Raw genomic sequence first — 21,464 nt, 5'->3', positions numbered from 1 at the left:
GTTTGGTTATAATGAACTCTTTCACTGGCTCTCAATTTGTTCTTGCTATTTTTGACCGTTAATTTTTTCTGGTTCACGAATAATTTTAAATTATGCAAATTATGAAATTAAGCAAATAATTGTGACATCTGAGTGCTGACCGTGTAATAGGCACCAGCCTAAGAGCTTTACATGCATCACACCTCATTTCATCCTCAAAATCTTGTCATTTTACAGATGGAGAAACAAAAGCCAAAAGCTTAAGCTTAATCAAAGTAGGAGCTTGAATTAAACTGCAAAATACAAGATTTGCTGGCAATAAATAAGATGTCTTTATTATGATTATGTTAATAGTTAAAATTTCCATGTTTTCTAGATAGTCTGTTAACAGGATAAAAAAATACAAAAAGGCGAGCTTCTTAATGATTCAGCTGAATTAACTATAAAATTAAAATACCTGCTATTTAGTATCTTCTAAAATAACACAAAATATATTCAATACGCAATACAAACCTCAGTAATCCAATTCTCCTAATATGCAATTATTTATAACCTCTGAACTAAGAGGAAGTGGTTTGGCTAAACAGAGAAATAACCATGTTTTTATCCTAAGTAATCTATACTTTGGAGTAGAAATACTTATTTAATACAGTATGTTAATTATTAATATTTCACAAGGAGTAATCTTTATTTTGAAAAACAATGTTAATTATACCAATTTTTAGTTATAATTTGTTAGTGTGAATTTGCCCAACCTAAATTCCTGTGTGCCTGGAAAATACGACTTTTTAAAAGCTACTATTAATAATTTGTAACACAGTTTACTAACTCAAATTGACATCTCAATCTACTTATCTTTAAGGTACAGAATTTAGCATCTTTTTGTTGTTGTTAAATGGAATTCTCATTAACAATGTAAAGCATTTTCCTTTCTAAATTGTATTTTATTCAATTATCTATAACAATGCCATATACTAGTAAGCAAAGCAAGCAACATTTTTTTTAAATAACATCTTTAATTAAAGTTTTTGCAAAGGTAGAATATTAAACTTAAAATAGGTCTTAGTACATCAAAATACTAAGTTCTCTAATTGTATTCCAAGATGGTCTTTAAAACATAATATCCCATATATCACAGAAGAGCAACCTTGATCTGCAATGAATTTTACAAACATAATAAATATATTTACGCCATTACACATAACAGTATGTACAACAGCAGTTGACAATAGTAGCTCAGAACAGCAAAAAGGATTAGCCCCGCCCCCCAAGTCATAGTCCTGATGCAGACTGGACTAATTAAGGAACCTTGACTGAAAGAGTAGTTACTAACTCAATGTGTAGTAACTTCCCTTAAAAGAGAAGAGAAAAAGTGTTTTTGTTCCTCAAAATAAACAAAAATGTTAGTTTGGTGTGTTCTTCATTAAACCATAGACTGACAAAAGACAGAGTAAGGCAGGCTTAAAAAGGGAAGAATATAAACTTCATATAATTTTCATAGCATAACAGAGGACTAAAATGCAAAGCTATTTAACAAACTCATGAGGAAACAAATAAAGCAACTATTTTTAAACTAAAGAATTCAAAATCTGCTATAGCTGATTCTGACAGGTAGGTGGGAGAAAGACATGACATAAAATGAAAATGTACAAAGATGGATCAATAAACTATTACATTGCACAAAAGCTCAAAAAAAACTTCAAGATGAAATAATCGGAAAAACAGGAATTTTCTCAAGTGGAAGAAAATGCTAGGTCATAAGGAGAACTCCCAAAAGGAAATTACGTCTGTTTTCCTATACAAGGAGTATTTACCCTCTGATAAGAATGGTGACATTATTGCTATGAGAATCAAAAATTATTCTTAGAGGGAGACAACTCTTTTTCATTCCTCCATAAAAGCCAAGAAAAAAAAATCACTATAGCAAAAGAAAATATTCATATAAAAGATGTTATTTCCTAAAACCAGAAATCTATTATGCTCATTAAGCACACATTTTAATTACTACACACTGCTCAAGTCTTGATGTAATCTTAGAACAAGAAAGTGGCTTTGCTTTTAAAAGAGGCAACAGTGTAAATGTGACATTATGATGGCATTTTAATTAACAGAAAATGTGAACATTTAAAAAATAGAAAAGCCCAATATAAAGATCCCCCTCACATAACAGACATTTTACTCTAGAAATTAATTGCACATTAAAGAGTTGTTTTAGCCATATGTGGCACTCCACAGAAATTAAACATGCTCTCAGGCATTCAAATGGTCTGATTACCCAAATGACCGCCAAGCAGGAGTTTGTATACTGAAAGGCACACATTTCCATGTTTTATCTTGTAATTTTGTGTAAATTTTCCTTAGCACTGTTGATTAATGTTAATTTAAGTAAAAGGTGCCATCACCATCTGTGCAAATCTAAACAAATCCTCTCCAGAAACCATTACTTATTTTCATAATACCAAGTCTGAACTATTTTCTGCCTTTAGATAAACATGCTACTTTCATTTTCAAATTCTGAAAGTGGAAATCCCTTGCCTTTTCAAAGGAATGACATTTTAATGGAACCTAATATGAAATGATTTGTTAAATATAATGTTAAAAGCATGATTAAGAATTCAAGTACAATAAAAGATAAGCAAGTGACATTCTTACAGCAAAAGCTACTATAATAAAACTAAAACATGCTATTTGATTAGAAAGGACACGATGCAAATAATATATAAGAGCACAATTTGGTATGCAATGTAGCTTGGACCAGCTTTCAGAATTTTCACAGGTAAAAGAAAAGCATTTGCCAAGTATACCATGATTAATACGCAATACACAGGTGCAAATACAAATGGTTATTTCCTGCTTCAAAAATAACAAAATAACCACTCTGAAAGCAGTGGTTGTTAATATTTGAAAAATAAAGTTATAAAAACAGGCCAGTATACAACGCTACTATGAATATGAATGTCTACATAGAGGGCCCAAGACAAGCTGAATATCATACAGTAATCCAAGTTTCAGTAGCATAAAAACTACTAGATAGCCAAAGGGTTTCACTTAAGCAACACTGCAGCACTGCTGAATTTCTATAGGTAGTTCAGGTCACTGACTTCTTTACTGAGTAAATACAAACCTACTAGCAACTATATTGAAGAACAGTTGAACAACAGGACTTCTGTGATGTTACTCCCTCCTATTTCCTCTTCTCTCAGTCTTATTAACAATAATATATATTTTAAAACCTCTGTGTACTTTGAGAGTCGCAGAATAAACAAACTTCCCCTCAAAAAACTAAATTAATATAGTCAAAATAAAAGCTGTATTACCAGTTATGGCATCTAAATAAAATCTAACTACTAGCATGCTAGACACCACCATTTACACCAAAGTTGAGAACATAAGTTAAAGAGATCAAGGTGGTAAGTTGGGTGGGAAGTAGAAAAAAAAATTTTTGCCTTTTTTTAAAGTTAAAAGATTTGTGTTAAAAAAGAAACACTATATAATAGCTCACAGTTTTCTTCTTTGTAATGTACTTTAAAAAGTTTATGTGTTACTTCTGAAAACACAAAGGCAAAAGGAAGACAAAAACTGAAGATTAAAAAAATATATCAATATACAAGTAACCTAAACACATGTAAATTTTGTCAAGATAAATCATGGAAAGTTGAATTCGTTGTAAGAACACAATGGTGAAGACAAGCATTCCTGCAGTTCTCCCAGGCAGCGAATTCACACTGAACACAGCAGTGCCATATTGTTCTTCAGAGCCCCTTACAGAATACAGACCTATGCATTCTTAATATACATATTACATTTCTATTATTTTTAATATACAAGTCAAATTTCTATGCTTTCTTCCCGATGTGCAAACTGGAGCCAACGTCTTTATTTTCAATGGCCTGGAAGGGCCACCAAACAAAAGAGAGGTAACTTAGTGGCCCACCCACCTCTTCCCCCCAAATTTTCCCCTCAAATTACAAAGTTGATTTTAAAAACTTGTTGAATTAGAATAATAGATTTTTAAAATTCTTTACTAGTAAACACAAGAAACTTTTATAATTACTAAATTGTTTAATAAAAATCCAGGTCCTCACCACCTGTCCTATGCTAATCAATGCACAGACTGTTAACTGAATGTTTAGCTTAAAAACTAAACACATTTATAAGCACACACTTCAGCCCAACAGGAAAAGTCTACATATATTCACGTGTGTACAATTTCAGCTAGATGGTATGCTTGCAAAATAAAACTATATTCCTGAGGAGCTACTTTTGGGCTTCTTTTTAAGGTGTGGCACTAAAAGAAACAAATTAAGTTTTTCTGTAAGGAATTAAAGTTGTGATTTCAATTCCACTGAACTCAGACAAGACCCAAGTCTTTAATTACATTTAGTAAGTATGAAAACCTAATTAAAATAAATATCCATTCCTGGGTCAAATTTTATCTCCAAACTATGAACACTGATAACTTTAAATCTTAAATAGATGTTTCATAAAGCTGGAAAGGAAGAGGTATATATCACTGAGGGAGAATAGCAAGTAAAAATATTTAAGACCTATTATGAGAGTTTTAAACTGTTTTCTTACACAAGTGAATTAAAATTCAACACAATTCTTACCCTTTTGTAAAAAGCTCACACGCAACTTTTACCAAATATAACCACATACAATAAGCAGTTTCAGTTCATTCTATCAAAAGGGAAGTTTCTTCAGTTCATTCCAACAAGTATCTTCTGATTGAACCCAAGTTGGAGGAAGGAATATAGACAAAGCTTTACATGCTAATTACCGGTGGCAGGTACCTGTATTTAAAATCAACAATTATGGTTTTCCTACACAAAACCCCAACCCTCCCACCCAACAACCCCAGGTGCTACAGTTCCATGGCTTGCCAGTAAGTAGTGTCTATGTTGTCAAGGTCTATCTTTGTTCCAGTAGCTTTGCTTCTACTGCACTTTTCTGACATGCAGAAATGAAGTTTTGGTTGGCATATGCCCCAAGTTTCAAACTGTCCACTTTACATTTTTTTTAAGTTTATTTATAAAAGAAAAAAAGCAACTCTTCACCATTCTGCATCTCCAATGGCTTTGGAAAATATATAATCTCTTCCATTAAGATTCATAATGCCATCCTTGAGATGAAATTTCCATTTGTTTTTACTTCTGTGTATCTAAACAAAAACAAAATTTTAAAAATTGAGATACAATCAGAAAACAGAGAAAACAAGTAACAAAAAACCCATACATACACACACACACACACACACACACACACACCCCACAAAACAGTATTTACAGTATTGTATTTGCAAATTGGTTTGTTTTTGTAGAAGCAGGGTCTCCCTATGTTGTGCAGGCCGGGCTCGAGCTCCTGGCCTCATGTGATCCTTCTGTCTCAGCTTCCCAAAGTGTTGAGATTACAAGCATGAGTCACAGCACCTGGCCTAAAAATTGGTTTCTTAATAAAGTTTAATTTCACCAAAAAGAACAAAAAAAATCACACACACACAAAACTCACTCACTAGGTGGGTCTAAAAACAAATTTATCTGTAATTAGTACTATTTTATAGCTTTTAGTACTTGTGTTCATTAAAGTAGTTAAAAAATATTTCTTTACAAAATGTCTTATCTCTCTACCAGGTTTGCATCTATATTTTCAAGGTCTACCTCAAAAAGACTATCCTCCACAAAGCTTTCCCAAATCTTACTGGCTAAAACTATTCTTTTCCACTGTTAAATTCCCAATGGTATTTTCACTGATATTTCTTACATTATTTGTAAGTAATATAATTATGGACTCATTTCTTCTACCAAAATAAAACTCCTTATAGAGTTCTCAAGACCTAACATGGAATCTTATACATAGCAGTATTTTAAAAATACATCTAAAGGATGCTAATCATCCAGTCACTTACAGCAGATTTCAAAAACTATGTACATCCACAGTTAAACAAAAAGAGCTGAAGGACAGGCTCTGGGCACTCCCATCTTTGCCTTCACTTATAGTCCTTAGTTGTTTGTAATTCCATGGATTTGGTGGGGGAGAGGAGTTGTAAAACTTAATGAACTGAAGTGACCTTTCTTCCTTTTCCCAGTAAGTCACACTAATTATTTAATGTTCAAGTTCCATATCTTCTGCAAAGAAAGCCCCATGGTTCTCCCTATTCTATGATCTAAAGGCACCTAAAAAAAAAAAAAAAAAAAAATCAACTAGTTCAGGTTTTCATTTCTAGAAGAAATGACAGCTTGGATAGGATTCAATGGTTTGACCAAAGGTATACTGCTACTAAGTGACAATCATGATTTTCAAGTCTTGGTCCAGTACGCTTTTACTAAATCAGTCTGTTTCATATAATAATGCAGAAATGCTCAACAGGTACAGATATTTTCTTTTTCTTTTTTTTCTTTGAGACAAGAGTCTCACTCTGTTACCCAGGCTAGAGTGCAATGGCACCATCTCGGCTCACTGCAACCTCCCCCTCCCAGGTTCAAGTGATTCTCCTGCCTCAGCCTCCTGAGTAGCTGGGATTACAGGCACTCACCATCACGCCTGGCTAATTTTTGTATTTTTGTAGAGATGGGTTTCACCAGGTTGGCCAGGCTGGTCTTCAACTCCTAACCTCAGGTGATCCGCCCACCTTGGCCTCCCAAAGTGCTGGGATTACGGGCGTGAGCCACTGCACCCGGCCAGGTACGGATATTTTCTGAGATTTCATTCCTAAAATTCCATGGCCTAACTTCCCAGTGCAAACATTCTTTATGACATATTCCTGGCAAACGGTTGTGCAGTGTCTTCTTAAATATGATTAGAAACAGTAAGCAAAGAATTTCAAATTAAGTTATTCCTTTTTGGAACAGCTGTCTTGCAAAATCTTTCAGAGTTTACCCTTAGTGAAATCTGCTTCTCCAACTTCCATTTATTGATCCTAGCTCTGCTTTTTGAGACTTAAAAAAAAAAAAATCACTCGATCAAACAAGCTTCATCTTATTTAGAAACTACTCTCATGTTCTTCTTCTGGATTCAAACTTTTCTTACTTATTAAAGCAAAACAAAGCACAATAAATGTAAAACAGCAGGTAGGGTAGAGACTGTTGGATTAAGAACTAATTGGCTGGGCACAGTGGCGCACGCTTGTGATCCCAACACTTTGGGAGGCTGAGGCGGGTGGATCATGAGGTCAGGACATCCAGACCACGGTGAAACCCCGTCTCTACTAAAAATACAAAAAAAACAGTGGGGCGTGGTGGCGGGCGCCTGTAGTCCCAGCTACTTGGGAGGCTGAGGCAGGAGAATGGCGTGAACCCGGGAGGCAGAGGTTGCAGTGAGCCAAGACCGCGCCACTGCACTCCAGCCTGGGCGACAGAGCGTAAGTCTGTCTAAAAAAAAAAAAAGAACTAATTATACCTCTGGTCTAAATACACTACGTAAATGCTAAAGTAGCATCTTAAGATTGATGACTTGAATGTCTAACAGACATACTAGACTTGGCATGTCCAACCAGCTCCACATGCAGCTTTTCCTCATCTGAACTGATGGTATCACCATCCTTCTTTCAGAATCCTCATCAAAAAAATCTTGAGAGTCATTCTTGATTCCTTTTTCTTTTCTACCACAAATCTCAGAGTCAGGAAATCCTGTTAACACTCTTCCTTCAAAACAAATCCAAGATCCAACTACTACTCACCAACTTTAATACCATCACCATAGGCTGAGTCATGATTATCTCCCATTTGAATTATTATAATATCCCCCTAAATAGTCTCCTTGTTTCAGCAACCACTGCTTCCTCCTCATATTATGCTCTCTACAAAGAAAGCAAAGTAATCCTTTCAAAATTTACATCCGTTCATACCATTTGTCTCACTGAAACCTTCCAGTAACTTTTTGATTCACTTAAGAGTAAGAGCCATGTCCTTACAAAATCCTTACCATCTGCCTTCCCTTACCTCTCTACCTACTACTGTACTCTCCCCTTCCCTCCAGTCTAGCCACACAGGCCTCCTTGCTGTTCCTCACATCCAACAGACTCTGCCACCAGATGACAGGGCTAACTCTTTTCAAGTCTTTGCTAAAATGTCATTTTCTCCAAAGACCTACTATGACTATCCTATTTTAAAACTGAAACCAAACCTGTCCTCTTTCCCTGCTCTTTATTTTTCCATACCGATTATCAGCTTCTTACATATAAATATTTTATTACGTTTTAAATAAATAAATAAATCCTAATTTATTATGTTTTAGCATCTATCTCCCCTAATTGGAGTAAGCTTCCCAATGGCAGGGACTGTTCTGTTTTAATCATTAGGGTATCTCAAGCTCCAAGAATAGTGCCAAGGGACATCATAAACAGTATTTGTTGCATGAAAAGAGCTCTGTCTCCCCTTTTCTTTGATTTCCTATAAAGTATTATTTATTCTACAAACGTGTATACAAATGTATTTCCAGCATGAACCAAGTGACTGCAACCAGAAAGACAGCGGGCTTAGCTAGACAAAAACAAGAAAGTGATGAGTAGCCAGGAAATAGAGATTCTACAGACAAGTAAAGAAACTAACTGCATTCTGTCATAGGACAGGACAATTTGCAAAAAATAAATGTAGGAAAGTTTCATGGGCCAAATAATCCACACAGTCAACACTGAAGTCATGTTGGGTAATAAATGGTAAATATTTTTATATTAATAGAAGTACAAAGTCACAACTGAAAAAGCAATCCATTTACCAGCCCTAAGCCCTTCATGAAGGAATGTTCTTAAAGCCAGGAGAAAGCCCTCTTAAATTTCCTAATTAAAAATGTGTTAAAGCAAGTTTACCTACATCTGATGCTATTTTCGCCAAATGCTGTATCAGCCCTTATCCACCCACAGGTAAGAAAGAACTCTGCCATATTATTAGCATTTAACTAAGATTCTGATTTGATTGGCAATACAAGCTTTGTTAGTCCTTCTATGATCTCTTCTAAAATTGACTCATTGTTGACATTCTAAAGTTTAGGCTTCAAAACTACATTCCTGAAATTCAAGTTGGCTCAAACAATATCCAACCTCATTTTATGCAGTCACAGAACACTGCTGTTCTTTACTATTGGCTAAAGACATCAAGCCATCACTCCCCTCCAATCTTCAGAGCAATTCATTTGATTCTCAAAATTAGACCTCTGCAAATTTTAAAATTATCATTCAGCACACTATTTAGAGCTACTTTCCACTTATTAATTTAAAACAGTAATGTCTCTGGGAGCAAAACAAACCAATTTTAACATTTAAAATATTATGAGTACAGTTTGTGCCAAAGGAGAATACATCCATTGTCTTAAAGTAGGAAGACACTTAGAAGTATATTCTTCAGTCAGGCTAAAACAAAGGTCCTCTCTTGCCTGATAAATCTGACATCTCATCATGAAATTGTGTTCTGGATAATCTGGTTGCAAAGAAATCCTCTGAGACTTCCTAACAATAAAGATTTAATGGTATCTTTTGTTTTAACCTCACAGTCTTGCTCTATGTGTATCTAACAGGAAATCACATTTATTATACTGCGCATGGTATATGGTTTTAAGAACAGTCTCTCAGAAGTCGTTATGCACAAAAATGAATGCTGCGAAACTCTCAATGACCTTACTGTCTTTACTCTATAACTTCACTGGTAAAAAAAAACTAGCCTAACTCCACCTCTTTATTAGTAAATAAGATCCATAGTATTGGCATTCTCCCTATAGGTCTGTTTGAAGTAAGCACGGCTACTTATCACATTCATTTCCATAAAAGCAACAGAATTAAGATTTTCTTCATCTATAAAGGAAACTTTATGCAAGGCACGAATTTTACATGTTCATAACTACATCGCAAGGGCCTAGAATAATGTCTGGTACATTTCCGCACTCTATAAATGTTGAATAAATAAGCTTTTGTTAGAATTTTCAGCATTTGGTAAAGATATCTACTAAACTTACAAATGCAACGTAATATTTGCATGCATTATAAATTTAATGATTGCAATAAAAAAACTGTATTCCAATTTAAATGTCTTGAAAACAAAAATCTCAGAAATAATACAAATAAACGTAACAAAAATACTTGGAAAGAAGCACCCTGTTTAGGAATTAAGAAAACAAGGAATCAATGGCTAGTTTTCACGGTATCTGGTTTAAATATTCCTTAATGTTAGCAAACTACGGCAAAGTTAAATAAATATTTTAAATAATTTTCAGTAAAAACTTATCTGCTTGTTTTTAGCACTGTTCATTGCCTTAGTCTTCTCCTTAATAATAAAAACAGTTACAGAGATTCAACTGAACCCTTCTAGTTTTGAGATAGTTGAGGCTAAATAGAAAAACAGAATTATCTCATTGAGTTAGCTATTACCATAAAGGACAACCTCAAAGTGGCTGTTTCCTCTGCTTACAAGTTGAAAGACTGTCTAAATAGAAAAAGAAGATCGTAGCTCTTTTCATTTCATTCATAACTTATTTTTCAAACATAAAGCTAAGAAATTAATCTTTCATTCTATTAAAATAATCCACAAAACTCTAACAGGGTTTTCATACTATTCATAATGAATTTAAGAGGCATGAATCAGCTGCCCAAATGTTTCAATAAGGCAGAAAGAATGATGTAGGGAAGAAATTACAACACAAATAACGTCAGTAATCTGAAGATGACATCCTTACCTTATCATATTGGCATACAACAACATTTTCTGTGTCAAAGAGTTCCTGTCCTTCCTCATCACTCACATCATCTTCACTATTGAGAGGCTCCTACAAATAAAAGGAGAGTTTATTTATGTATTACTATAAGGTGGCCTTAATATTCACTGAAAAAAAATATAATGACCTTGATGTTCTTTGAGAACCAAATGTCAAATGCATATATGTACGCCATGAATTTAATATTGTCAAATCAGCCGTTAATAGTTTGCCAATATTACTGAAATGTAAGAAATTAAATATAATTAAATTAGTTAAGCTATGTAATTTGTAAGTCTGAAAAGATGTTTATCTTTATTTTCTTTTCTCTTTTTTTGAGACAGAGTCTTGCTCTGCAGCCAGGCTGGAGTGCAGTGGCGCAATCTTGGCTCACTGCAACCTCTGCCTCCCCGGTTCAAGCAATTCTCCTGCCTCAGCCTCCCCAGTAGCTGGGACTACTGGCATGCGCCACCACACCCAGCTAATTTTTGTGTTTTTGGTACAGACGGTGTTTCACGATGTTGGCCAAGATGGTCTTGATCTCTTGACCTCGTGATCCACCCACCTCGGCCTCCCAAAGTGCTGAGATTACAGGCGTGAGCCACCACACCCGGCCTATCTTTATTTTCTTTATTCTTTAAAAACAGTACAAGAAGATAATTCTCCACAATAACTGTTTAAGATGCCTAGAAAAGGACCTGATATGAAGGTTCAAAAGAGCTAATGGCACTATGTACTACAAATAATATAAAACGGAAAACAGTGGAGAAATTAGAGGAGAAAAGAAGAGCGATGCAATAGGCTAGCAGTCTGCCTTGCTGTCTTTACATTAAAGAATTTGGACTCTAAATACAAATCAGCATGTTTAGCATGATGATGGTTATGGTAGATGTATGAAGCAGAATTAAGATTCAGACTTTTTTTTTTTCTTAAAGGCGGAAAGTAGGAAGTCTCAGCATTAAAGAGAGTTAGGGGCCAAGATAAAACCTAACTAGAGCATAAAATAACCAACCATGTTAAATTTCACTTCAATTATGACAGAAGATAAAAGATGTAATTGAGATTTCTAATAAATGCAGAAAGAGAAGACACAACAAAAGTAGAGAGGACAGTAATCAAGACAATATTATGGACAGGCACAGTGGCTCATGCCTGTTAATTCTAGCACTTTGGGAGGCTTAGGCGGGACAATCACTTCAGGCCAGAAGTTTGAGACCAGCCAGGGAAATACAGTGAGATGCCACCTCTACAAAAAATAAAAAAAAATTAGCGAGGTATGGTGGCATATGCCTATAGTCCCGCCTACTCAGGAGGATGAGGTGGGAGGATTACTTGAACCCAGGTGGTTTAAGCTATGAGCCTTGATCACACCATTGCACTCCAGCCTGGACAACAACCTGAGACTCTATATCAACAACAAGAACAACAACAAAAAAATTATTATGTCTAGGCCTATATCTACTTACACAGGTGTGTATGTATAGATATTCTTTAATTTAAAATAGGTATCATCAAAGTAAAATGAAAAAAATTTTCTAGGCCAGGCATGGTGGCTCACACCTGTAATTCCAGCACTTTGGGAGGCTGAGGCAGGCAGATCACGAGGTCAGGAGATCGAGACCATCCTGGCTAACACAGTGAAACCCCGTCTCTACTAAAAATACAAAAAATTTAGCCAGGCGTGGTGGCGGGTGCCTATAGTCCCAGCTACTCAGGAGGCTGAGGCAGGAGAATGGCGGGAACCCAGAAGGCAGAGCCTGAAGTGAGCCAAGATCGCACCACTGCACTCCAGCCTGGGCGGCAGAGCGAGACTCTGTCTCCAAAAAAAAGAAAAAAAAAAAATCTCTGAGGTAAAATTCACGTTAACAAAATTCACTATTTTAGCATTTGTACATGTACAATTCAGGTGCAATGAACATTTACAGTGTATATAACACTCACCACTACCTAGTTCCAGAACATTTCATCACTCTTACCCATTAAGCTGTCACTCCCCCTTCTCCCTGTCCCCTGGCAATCTATAATCTGCTGTCTGTATGGATTTGCCTATTCTGGATATTTCACATAAATGGAATCATATAATATGTGGCGTTGTGTGGCTGATGTCTTTCACATAGCATGTTTTCAAGGTTCATCCATGTTGTAGCATATACGAATACTTCATTCTTTTTATGGCTAAATAATATTCCACTGTTATCAGTGCATTTATCAGCTGATGAGCATTTGGGTTTATACCACTTGGATATCATAAATAGCGCTGCTATGAACAGTCACATACAAGTTTTTGTTGAAAAACATGTTTTCCGTTCTCTTGTGTATATACTTAAGAGTGGAACTGCTGGGTCATATGGATAATTCTATACTTAATTTTTGAGGACTATCAAACTGTTTCCCACAGCAGCTGTACCATTTTACATTTCCACCAACAATGCACAAGGGCTCCAATTTCTCCAAATCCTCACCAGCATTTATTTTCTCTTTCTTTTTTGAGTATAGCTATTCTAGTAGGTGTGAAGTGGGTATCTCACTGTGGTTTTCATTTGCATTTCTCTAATGACTAATGATGCTGAGCATCTTTTCATATGCTTGTTAGCTATTTGTGTATCTTCTTTGCAGAAATGTCTATTCAAGTCCTTTGCCAGTTTTAAAACTGCGTTATCTTTTTGTTGTTACGCTGTTTAAGAGTTCTTTATATATTCTGGATTGTAGATCCTTATCAAATACATGATTTGCAAATATTTTCTCCCACCTACTCAGGAGGCTGAGGCAGGAGGATCACTCCAGCCCGGGAGGTCAAGATGCTGAGGCTGCAGTGAGCCACGATCATACCACTGCACTCCAGTCTGGGCAACAGAGTGAGATTCTGTCTCAAACAAAAACAAAAACAAAAACCACCTTTTTAATCTACAAAGTCCACTTTTTCTTTGATTGCTTGTACTCTGGGTGTCATGTCTAAGAAAACTGTTGCAAGCAGCTGGGCACAGTGGCTCACGCCTGTAATCCCAGTACTTTGGGAGGCCAAGGTGGGCGATCATGAGGTCAGGAGATCGAGACCATCCTGGCTAACATGGTGAAACCCCGTCTCTACTAAAACAAAAATACAAAAAATTAGCCAGGTATGGTGGCGGGCACCTGTAGTCCCAGTTACTCGGGAGGCTGAGGCAGGAGAATGGCGTGAACCCGGGAGGTGGAGCTTGCAGTGAGCTGAGATCGCGCCACTGCACTCCAGCCTGGGCGACAGAGTGAGACTCTGTCTCGAAAAAAAAAAAAAAGAAACTGTTGCCAAAGCTATGGAGATTTACCCCTATGTTTTCTTCTAAGAGTTTTACAATTTCAGCTCTTAGATGTAGGTCCCTAATCCACTTTAATTTTTGTATGTGGTATGCCATAGGGGTCCAACTTAACTCTTTTGCATGTGGATATCTAATTGTCCAAGCATAATTTGTTGAAGACTATTCTGTCCCTACTGAACAGTTTTGGTTGATGTTAAAGTTTTGCAACAAATAGCATAAATATCAATATTCTACTTCAAAAAGATAAACCTAGTTTACAGATCCAAAATGTCTGAAAAGTGAAAGAATGAAAAAAGCTGCACCAGGCAAATTCTAACCACAACAAAGCTGGTACAGCTCTAACAGTATCACACAGACTTCACGGTTAAAAAAAATTACTAGCAATAACTTAAGACATTCTGTGATCATAAATGGTTCAACTCACTGAGAAAAAACAATGAATGTTAAACTTACATACACCTGTTTTGAGGCTCAAAATATAAAAAGGAAAAATGGCAGAAAAACAAGAAGAAACATATCAACTACCATAGCAGGAAACATGAACGTATCTCACTCAGTAGTAAAAAATGGATCAAGTGGCCAGGCGCGGTGGCTCATGCCTGTAATCCCAGCACTTTGGGAGGCCGAGGCAAGTGGATCACAAGGTCAGGAGATAGAGACCATCCTGGCTAACACAGCGAAACCCCGTCTCTACTAAAAATACAAAAAATTAGCCGGGCAAGGTGATGGGTGCCTCTAGTCCCAGCTACTCGGGAGGCTGAGGCAGGAGAATGTCATAAACCCAGGGGGCAGAGCCTGCAGTGAGCCGAGATCGCACCACTGCACTCCAGCCTGGGCGACAGAGCGAGATTCCGTCTCAGAAAAAAAAAAAAAAATAGATCAAGCACACAAAAAATATCAAGGATACATAAAGAGCATCTGAGCAAACCTACTGACAATATAAATCTAACAGACGCAAATACCAAACAAGTGCAGAAAACACATTTTCAAAGCATATACAAAAACTGACCAAATCAAGCAAGTCTCAAGCAATTTCAAAAGATTCACACATCACACAGATCATATTCTTTACAAAAAAAACAGTTAAGTCAGAAAAGAACAGAATGGGAAAAACACACTAGAGAGAATAAAGCTAAGTTTACTCTTTGAAAACATTAATAAAATCAACACACCCCTGGTAAGACTGAACAGGAAAAAAAGAGATGGCACAATAATTATATTAGGAATGAAGATGACAAAGGATTTTGGCATCAAAAAGACAATATCATGATTAACTTTATGTTAATCAACTTGAAAATTTAGATAAATATATAGAGAGTCCTAGAAAAATATAACTTATCAAAACGGTCTCAAACAGAAACAAAATACTTGAAGGGCATGAGATTACTAGACCCAGGTATCTGTAGTGGCATGTTTTAACAAATATCAACAGAAGAATTAAATACAATCTTTGAAAACAAAAAAGAGTTCAAAATAGAGGAAACATGTCCCCAAATTTATTTTATAAAGCTACCATAAACTGAAAACCTTGTAAGAAGAGTATGAGAACAGAACATCACAGACAGTATCTATCACTCATAAATATCTACAAAAAAGTCCTCAACAAAATGAATTCAGTAATTTATAAAAAGAGAAATATAAAATGATCAAGTTGTGCTATCCCAGGAATACAAGATTGGTTTACAAATAGAAAATCAATTAATGAAATCCATTATAAATAACATTACAGTGAGAAATTGTACAAATCATTGCAGAAAAAGTGTTTAATTAAATGCAACATTCGCTTACAGTTTAAAAAACAAAGCAATGCAAAGAAGGGAATTTACTTAACCTGATGAAGATATCCATTAAAAAAAAAAGAGAACCCACAACGAACATTAAACTTAACAGTGAAGCATGGAAAAGATTACTTTTCAGTTTAAGAAGAAGGGAAGGGTGCCTGGTATCACCATTTCTAATCAATATTGTTCCCGAAGGCTTAGCCAATGAGCCACAAAAAACTGCCATTCTTCATATAAGATGTAAATGTCTACACAGAAGATACGAAAGAATCTACAGATACATTATGAGGACTAACAAAAGACATTAGGAAGGTGGCTGGTTCAAGGATGAATATTAAAAGCTCTACATATTTCCATACTACCAATAAACAACTGGAAAAGGTAAAAAAAACATGTTACTTAGAGTAGCATTGAAACTATAAAGAATTTAACGGGGGAAAATGGGCAAGAGACCTCAATAAGCACTTCTACACAAAACACAAATATCAAATAAATACACAAAAAGAGTTACAAAACTCCTAAGTGAGGAAATGCAAGCTAAAACCAAAATGAAATACTATTTTCTACCTACCAGACCAGCAAAAATTAGGAAGCCTGACACTATCAAGTATTGATAAGGGGTATGGACATCTGCACAATTAAGTACTGAATGGCAGAAGTGATTTGGCATTTTTTGTAAAGTTGCAGATGTGCATGCCTTAGGAGCCAGAAGTTCAATGTTTAGGTATAAAATTTAGAGAACCTCTTGCATTTGTATCCCCAGAAGACACACAATACAATATTTTATAATTGTTTGTAACAGTTAACAATGAGAAACAATCCTGATGTCCACTGGATTAGAAAAATTGGTAAATAAAATTACGGTATATACAGCAATGAAAGTAATTATAGCTATATGCAACAACTTGGATAAACCTCAGGAGTATCATTCTGAGGGAAAAAACCAACTTGCAGAAGAATACGTAATTACTTCATTTATGTTATAAACATGCAAAACTAAACAATATGCTATTTAGGAATATAAATATATACAGTAAAATATAAAAGCAATTAATAATCAACACAAATGTACAAGCAAAGGTACTTTGATGGCCTAGGAAAGATGATGGGATTAGGGAGAGGCACGTAAGCCACTTTAAATAATGGAATTTTATTTTAACTAGATGGTGGGCACCAGGATGATTTTTATCTTGAAACATTTCTATTCATTTGTGTCTATTCAATATTTAATAATAAACTGTGTTTTCTTCAGAAAAAAATTACTTAGATAATTTAGAAGAACTTTGTACTAAGAAACAAAAAGACTGCATTTTAGGCTAACGAAGGCAATTAACAATGAAAATTGTGGTGGGACAAATAGTTTTTGGAGCCTAGTAACTAAGCTGGAATAGTGAGGAAAACAAAGGCATATTTATATGCTTCTATAAGAACACAGACATTAAGGGTACATAGGTTTTTAAGGAAGTGGTATAGAATATGGACCAAAAGGTTTTAAATATTTAATACATTTAAATAAGGGTACATAGGTTTTTAAGGAAGTGGTATAGAATATGGACCAAAAGGTTTTAAATATTTAATACATTTGTGACATTTGGTTCTTGAGTTTGCTCTCTCCCCAAATGTTGCCATGCTTTTTAAATTACTGAAGCAAAAGATTAACCACATCTATTTATCTACCAATGTCTTATGTTTAAGCCACGTTATAAATGCGTAAGCCAGAGTTAGAATTACCTGTACTCTTTACTACATATATTAATACAATTTAATGTGTTATACATTTTTTATTACCAGCTATATGAAAGTTATATTTTATGAAGATAAATATAGGCAGAATATAAAAACCTTACTAAAGTTAAAACAATCTAACTTTATCTTTAAAATCTTACGTTGTACAGCACCTAACAGTCTGTGAAAAAACAGGATATAATTTATCAGTTTTGTACCAACTAAAAAAGGAAATAATCAAGTAGATTATCATTTTAAGTATTTTACTAGAAACTTACTTCTTCCACCTGCCCATCTTCAGCTCCATCTTTCTCTTTGTCTTCCTCCTCATCATCATCGTAGTCTTCTTCTTCATCTTCATCTTCTTCAGACGACGTATCCCCAGTTCCATCAACTTGTAAGACCAATGGAGCTTGTGTTTGAGCAGGCTGGGCCTGTGGTTGCTGCTGGCCAGTTGCAGTTATCTGTGCTTGGGCTGGTGTAGGTGCTGCCACTGTCGTAGGTATAACTTGAGTCTTATTTCCTGTAAATAAGATTTGCTGAGGCTGGATGATGACACCTGTCTGTGGTGAAATCCCTCCAGGAAGAGGAGCCAGTACCTAAAGCAAAAGAAAACCATATAACAGTAACTAGTTAAGAGGATCAGGTATGGTACACAGAAATAGGAACAAATGCTTAAGATTATCACCAGAACGGCCATATTTCATACACAGTTAAAAACTACCAAAGTACAAAAGCAATGTTTAACTAGCGTAGTGACCCACTAAATTTCTATTTTATCAAATTTCTGGAAAATAAGGATTTTCTAAAGATAACTGCTTCATTTATTGAGCACATACTATGTATATGCCAGATACCAGGCCAAGAGTTACACACTGCCTTCACATGAAGAACACTGGACTGAGAATCTGAAAACCTGGGTCTACCTTTTTCTTTTTTTTCTAGATGGAGTCTCGTTCTGTCACCCAGACTGGAGTGCAATGGTGTGATCTCAGCTCACTGCAACTCCTGCCTCCTGGGTTCAAGCGATTCTCCTGCCTCAGCCTCCTGAGTAGCTGGGACTACAGGTGCGCGCCACCATGCCCGGCTAATTTTGTATTTTTAGCAGAGACAGGGTTTTACCATGTTGGTCAGGCTGGTCTCGAACTCGTGACCTCGTGATCTGCTCACCTCCCAAAGTGCTGGGATTACAGGAGTGAGCCACCACGCCTGGCCAACCTGGGTCTACTTTTGTCTGAAGTCAGACATAAATACAGCAGAGGCAAGTCATTTAACTCCTCTTGGCCTCTGTCATTTCACTGTCAAACTAGGCTCAATGGTTCTCAACCCTGGCTGCAAACATGAACCACCCGGCAGCTTAAAAAGTACTGATACCTTGGCCATACCCCTAATATTCTGATTCAATATGAGATAAAAGCTAATTATTTTTCTAAAAACCACCAGATCAGATTTCTGAAGTTCCTTTCCAGGTTCTGCATCTAAGATTCTAAAGTAAGGCACAACTTGAAAAAATATATACTAACAAATATTAATTAGATGTATTATAATAAAGGAGGAGGACTGGATGCTTGTTACTTGCCATTAGGTCCAAGGAATGCAAAAATAAGACACAGTATTTCCTTTAAAATGCTTACACATGGTGTAACAACACAAAAGACAAAAAAATGGTACAACAGACAAAGCACTAAAAACTCAAAAGCACAGAAGATATAGTACAAATATGACATAGTGTTATGGGAACACAAGAGAGTGTACCAAATTCAACTTGGGGGACAAACCATGATCAAATATTACTTATATCATTAGTAAGTAATATTTGAGTTTCTGTTTGTGCTTAAAGGCAGTGGTCCCCAACCCCTGTTAGAAACCGGGCTGCACAGCAGGAGGTGAGTGGTGGATGAGCCAGCATTACTACCTGAACTCTGCCTCCTGTCAGATCAGCGGCAGCATGAGATTCTCATAGGAGCAGGAACCCTACTGTGAACTACACATGCAAGGATGGAAGTTGTGCACTCCTTACGCCTGATGACCTGAATTAAGTTTCACCCCGAAACCATCCCCGCTGCCCAGTATGTGGAAAAACTGTCTTCCGCAAAAACCAGTCCCTGGTGTCAAAAAGCTGGGGGACCGCTGCTTTAAGGAGATTAGCCAGGTTTTTCTATGTGTTTGGGCGAAGTGCAGGGAGTTGCCAGACGGCATTCTTAAGAGAAGTGTAACATCAAGTGAAACCCAGAAGTTGACAGCAGTACATAATTTTGGAAAAATGTAAATAAACTGGATTAATAGTACTGCTCTGATCTTGTCTCTGTCATCATACTATTTTATTGACATTTAAAAAAGAGACAGACACATAAACATATAAAGTACATAAGTTCCTCAAGAAAATAACCATTCCTCTTTCATTTTAGTTAGTGCTCACAGCACAAGAATATAACACAAGTAGATCCAAGTGTTTATTTTGATGTAAATGCAGCTAAAGAAAATACCTAGGAGCATGGCAAGAAATAAACCTGGAGAGTTCAAAGACACAAGATCCACAAAAAGATTTTATAAACCATGTTGAGTTGTTTAGGCTTTTCTCAGTAGGCAATGAAAAGCTGTTAAAAGTTTTAGGATTTTTAGAAAGATAGGCCAGGCACAGTGGCTCACGCCTGTAATCCCAGCACTTTGGGAGACAAAAGCAGGCAGATCACCTGAAGTCAGGAGTTCAAGGCCAGCCTAGACACGGCGAAACCCTGTCTCTACTAAAAATACAAAAATTAGCTAGGCACAGTGGTGCATGCCAGTAATCCCAGCTACTCAGGAGGCTGAGGCAGGAGAATCGCTTGAACCCAGGAGGCAGAAGTTGCAGTGAGCTGAGATTGTGCCATTGCACTCCACCCTAGGCAACAGAGCAAGACTCTGTCTCAAAAAAAAAAAAAAAAGAAAGATGACTATACATCAGCCAGGTTAGGAGGGCACAAGATGAGAGGCAGAGAAACCATTAAGGAGACAATACAGTATTTTAGTGACAAATTATGGACAGTATGAACTAAGGAAATGAAAAAAGAGGCTGAGAAAAACACAGTGTCAAACATATTAAGGGACTGCAACAACCATGGCAAAACTGCAGTTAAAGAAAAAAAAAGGCCAGGCGTGGTGGCTCACACCCGTAATCCCCGCACTTTGGGAGGCTGAGGTGGGTGGATCACAAGGTCAGGAGATAGAAACCATCCTAGCTAACATGGTGAAACCCCATCTCTACTAAAAATACACAAGTTAGCCAAGTGTGGTGGCGGGCGCCTGTAGTCCCAGCTACTCGGGAGGCTGAGGCAGGAGAATGGCGTGAACCCAGGAAGCAGAGGTTGCAGTGAGCTGAGATTGCGCCACTGCACTCCAGCCTGGGTGAAAGAGCAAGACTCCGTCTCAAAAAAGAAAAACCATTAACAAGAATTGGTAGGCTTGATACCTTGGATATTAGAGGTAAGGAAAAGGGAGGATTCTACACACCCACTTCCAGTAAGCATCATAAAACTAGAGTCATGTTGGCCTCATTCACTCCTAAATCCCCTGACCCTTGTGAATACCCCGAGACTCAGTAACTGCTTATTGAATAAAGGCCGAATGACCAGCTTAGGAAGCTGGAAGGAGAGTGCTGCCACCTTCGAGGGATGATGAAGGATGGGCAGAGACAACAGTAATTGTTTAATACATGTTTAATACATGCTGAATCTAAGTTAAGCTGTATACAGGAGAAATTTGAAACAACTGGGTCTGTAGCACTGAAGAAGAGTCTTTTGTGCATATAAAGAGAGGGAAACTACCCAGGGAATACACATAGAATAAAACAGAACCCCATACTGATCATAATAGAAGATTATTTTACCTGCTGTATAACAGGAGCTTGTACTCCACCAGGCTGCATTTGTGGTATAACCTGTTGTTGTAGAACCACTGACTGCTGAGGCTGAAAGATATATTGGGCACCATTGGCTGCTCTGACCACCTGAAGAAGCTGGCCTAAAGCAAA

The 21,464-nt window shown here is 36.5% G+C and overlaps 1 protein-coding gene across 2 annotated transcripts in view; it reads right to left on the bottom strand.

Annotated features, from left to right (window-relative positions):
* Positions 1 to 902: 902 nt before the first annotated feature.
* The window catches only part of GTF2A1 (general transcription factor IIA subunit 1), a 45,836-nt gene continuing 25,274 nt past the window's right edge, over positions 903 to 21,464 (bottom strand). Inside the window, exons 5-8 of one of the 2 annotated variants that reach the window (XM_030804179.1) lie at positions 21,321 to 21,454; positions 17,734 to 18,054; positions 10,639 to 10,728; positions 903 to 5,140 (exon numbers count right to left, since the gene is read on the bottom strand). In XM_030804179.1, the coding sequence (XP_030660039.1) occupies positions 5,033 to 5,140; positions 10,639 to 10,728; positions 17,734 to 18,054; positions 21,321 to 21,454 (653 nt within the window). In that variant the 3' untranslated portion in view covers positions 903 to 5,032. The remainder of the gene's footprint in view (positions 5,141 to 10,638; positions 10,729 to 17,733; positions 18,055 to 21,320; positions 21,455 to 21,464) is intronic. The other variant, XM_003260835.3, reaches the window with a different exon arrangement.

Source organism: Nomascus leucogenys, chromosome 22a, assembly GCF_006542625.1.
Source record: "Nomascus leucogenys isolate Asia chromosome 22a, Asia_NLE_v1, whole genome shotgun sequence".
Lineage (NCBI taxonomy): Eukaryota > Metazoa > Chordata > Mammalia > Primates > Hylobatidae > Nomascus > Nomascus leucogenys.
The sequence above is the reverse complement of the archived record's forward strand: the minus strand, read 5'-3'. Positions and strand labels throughout refer to the sequence as shown.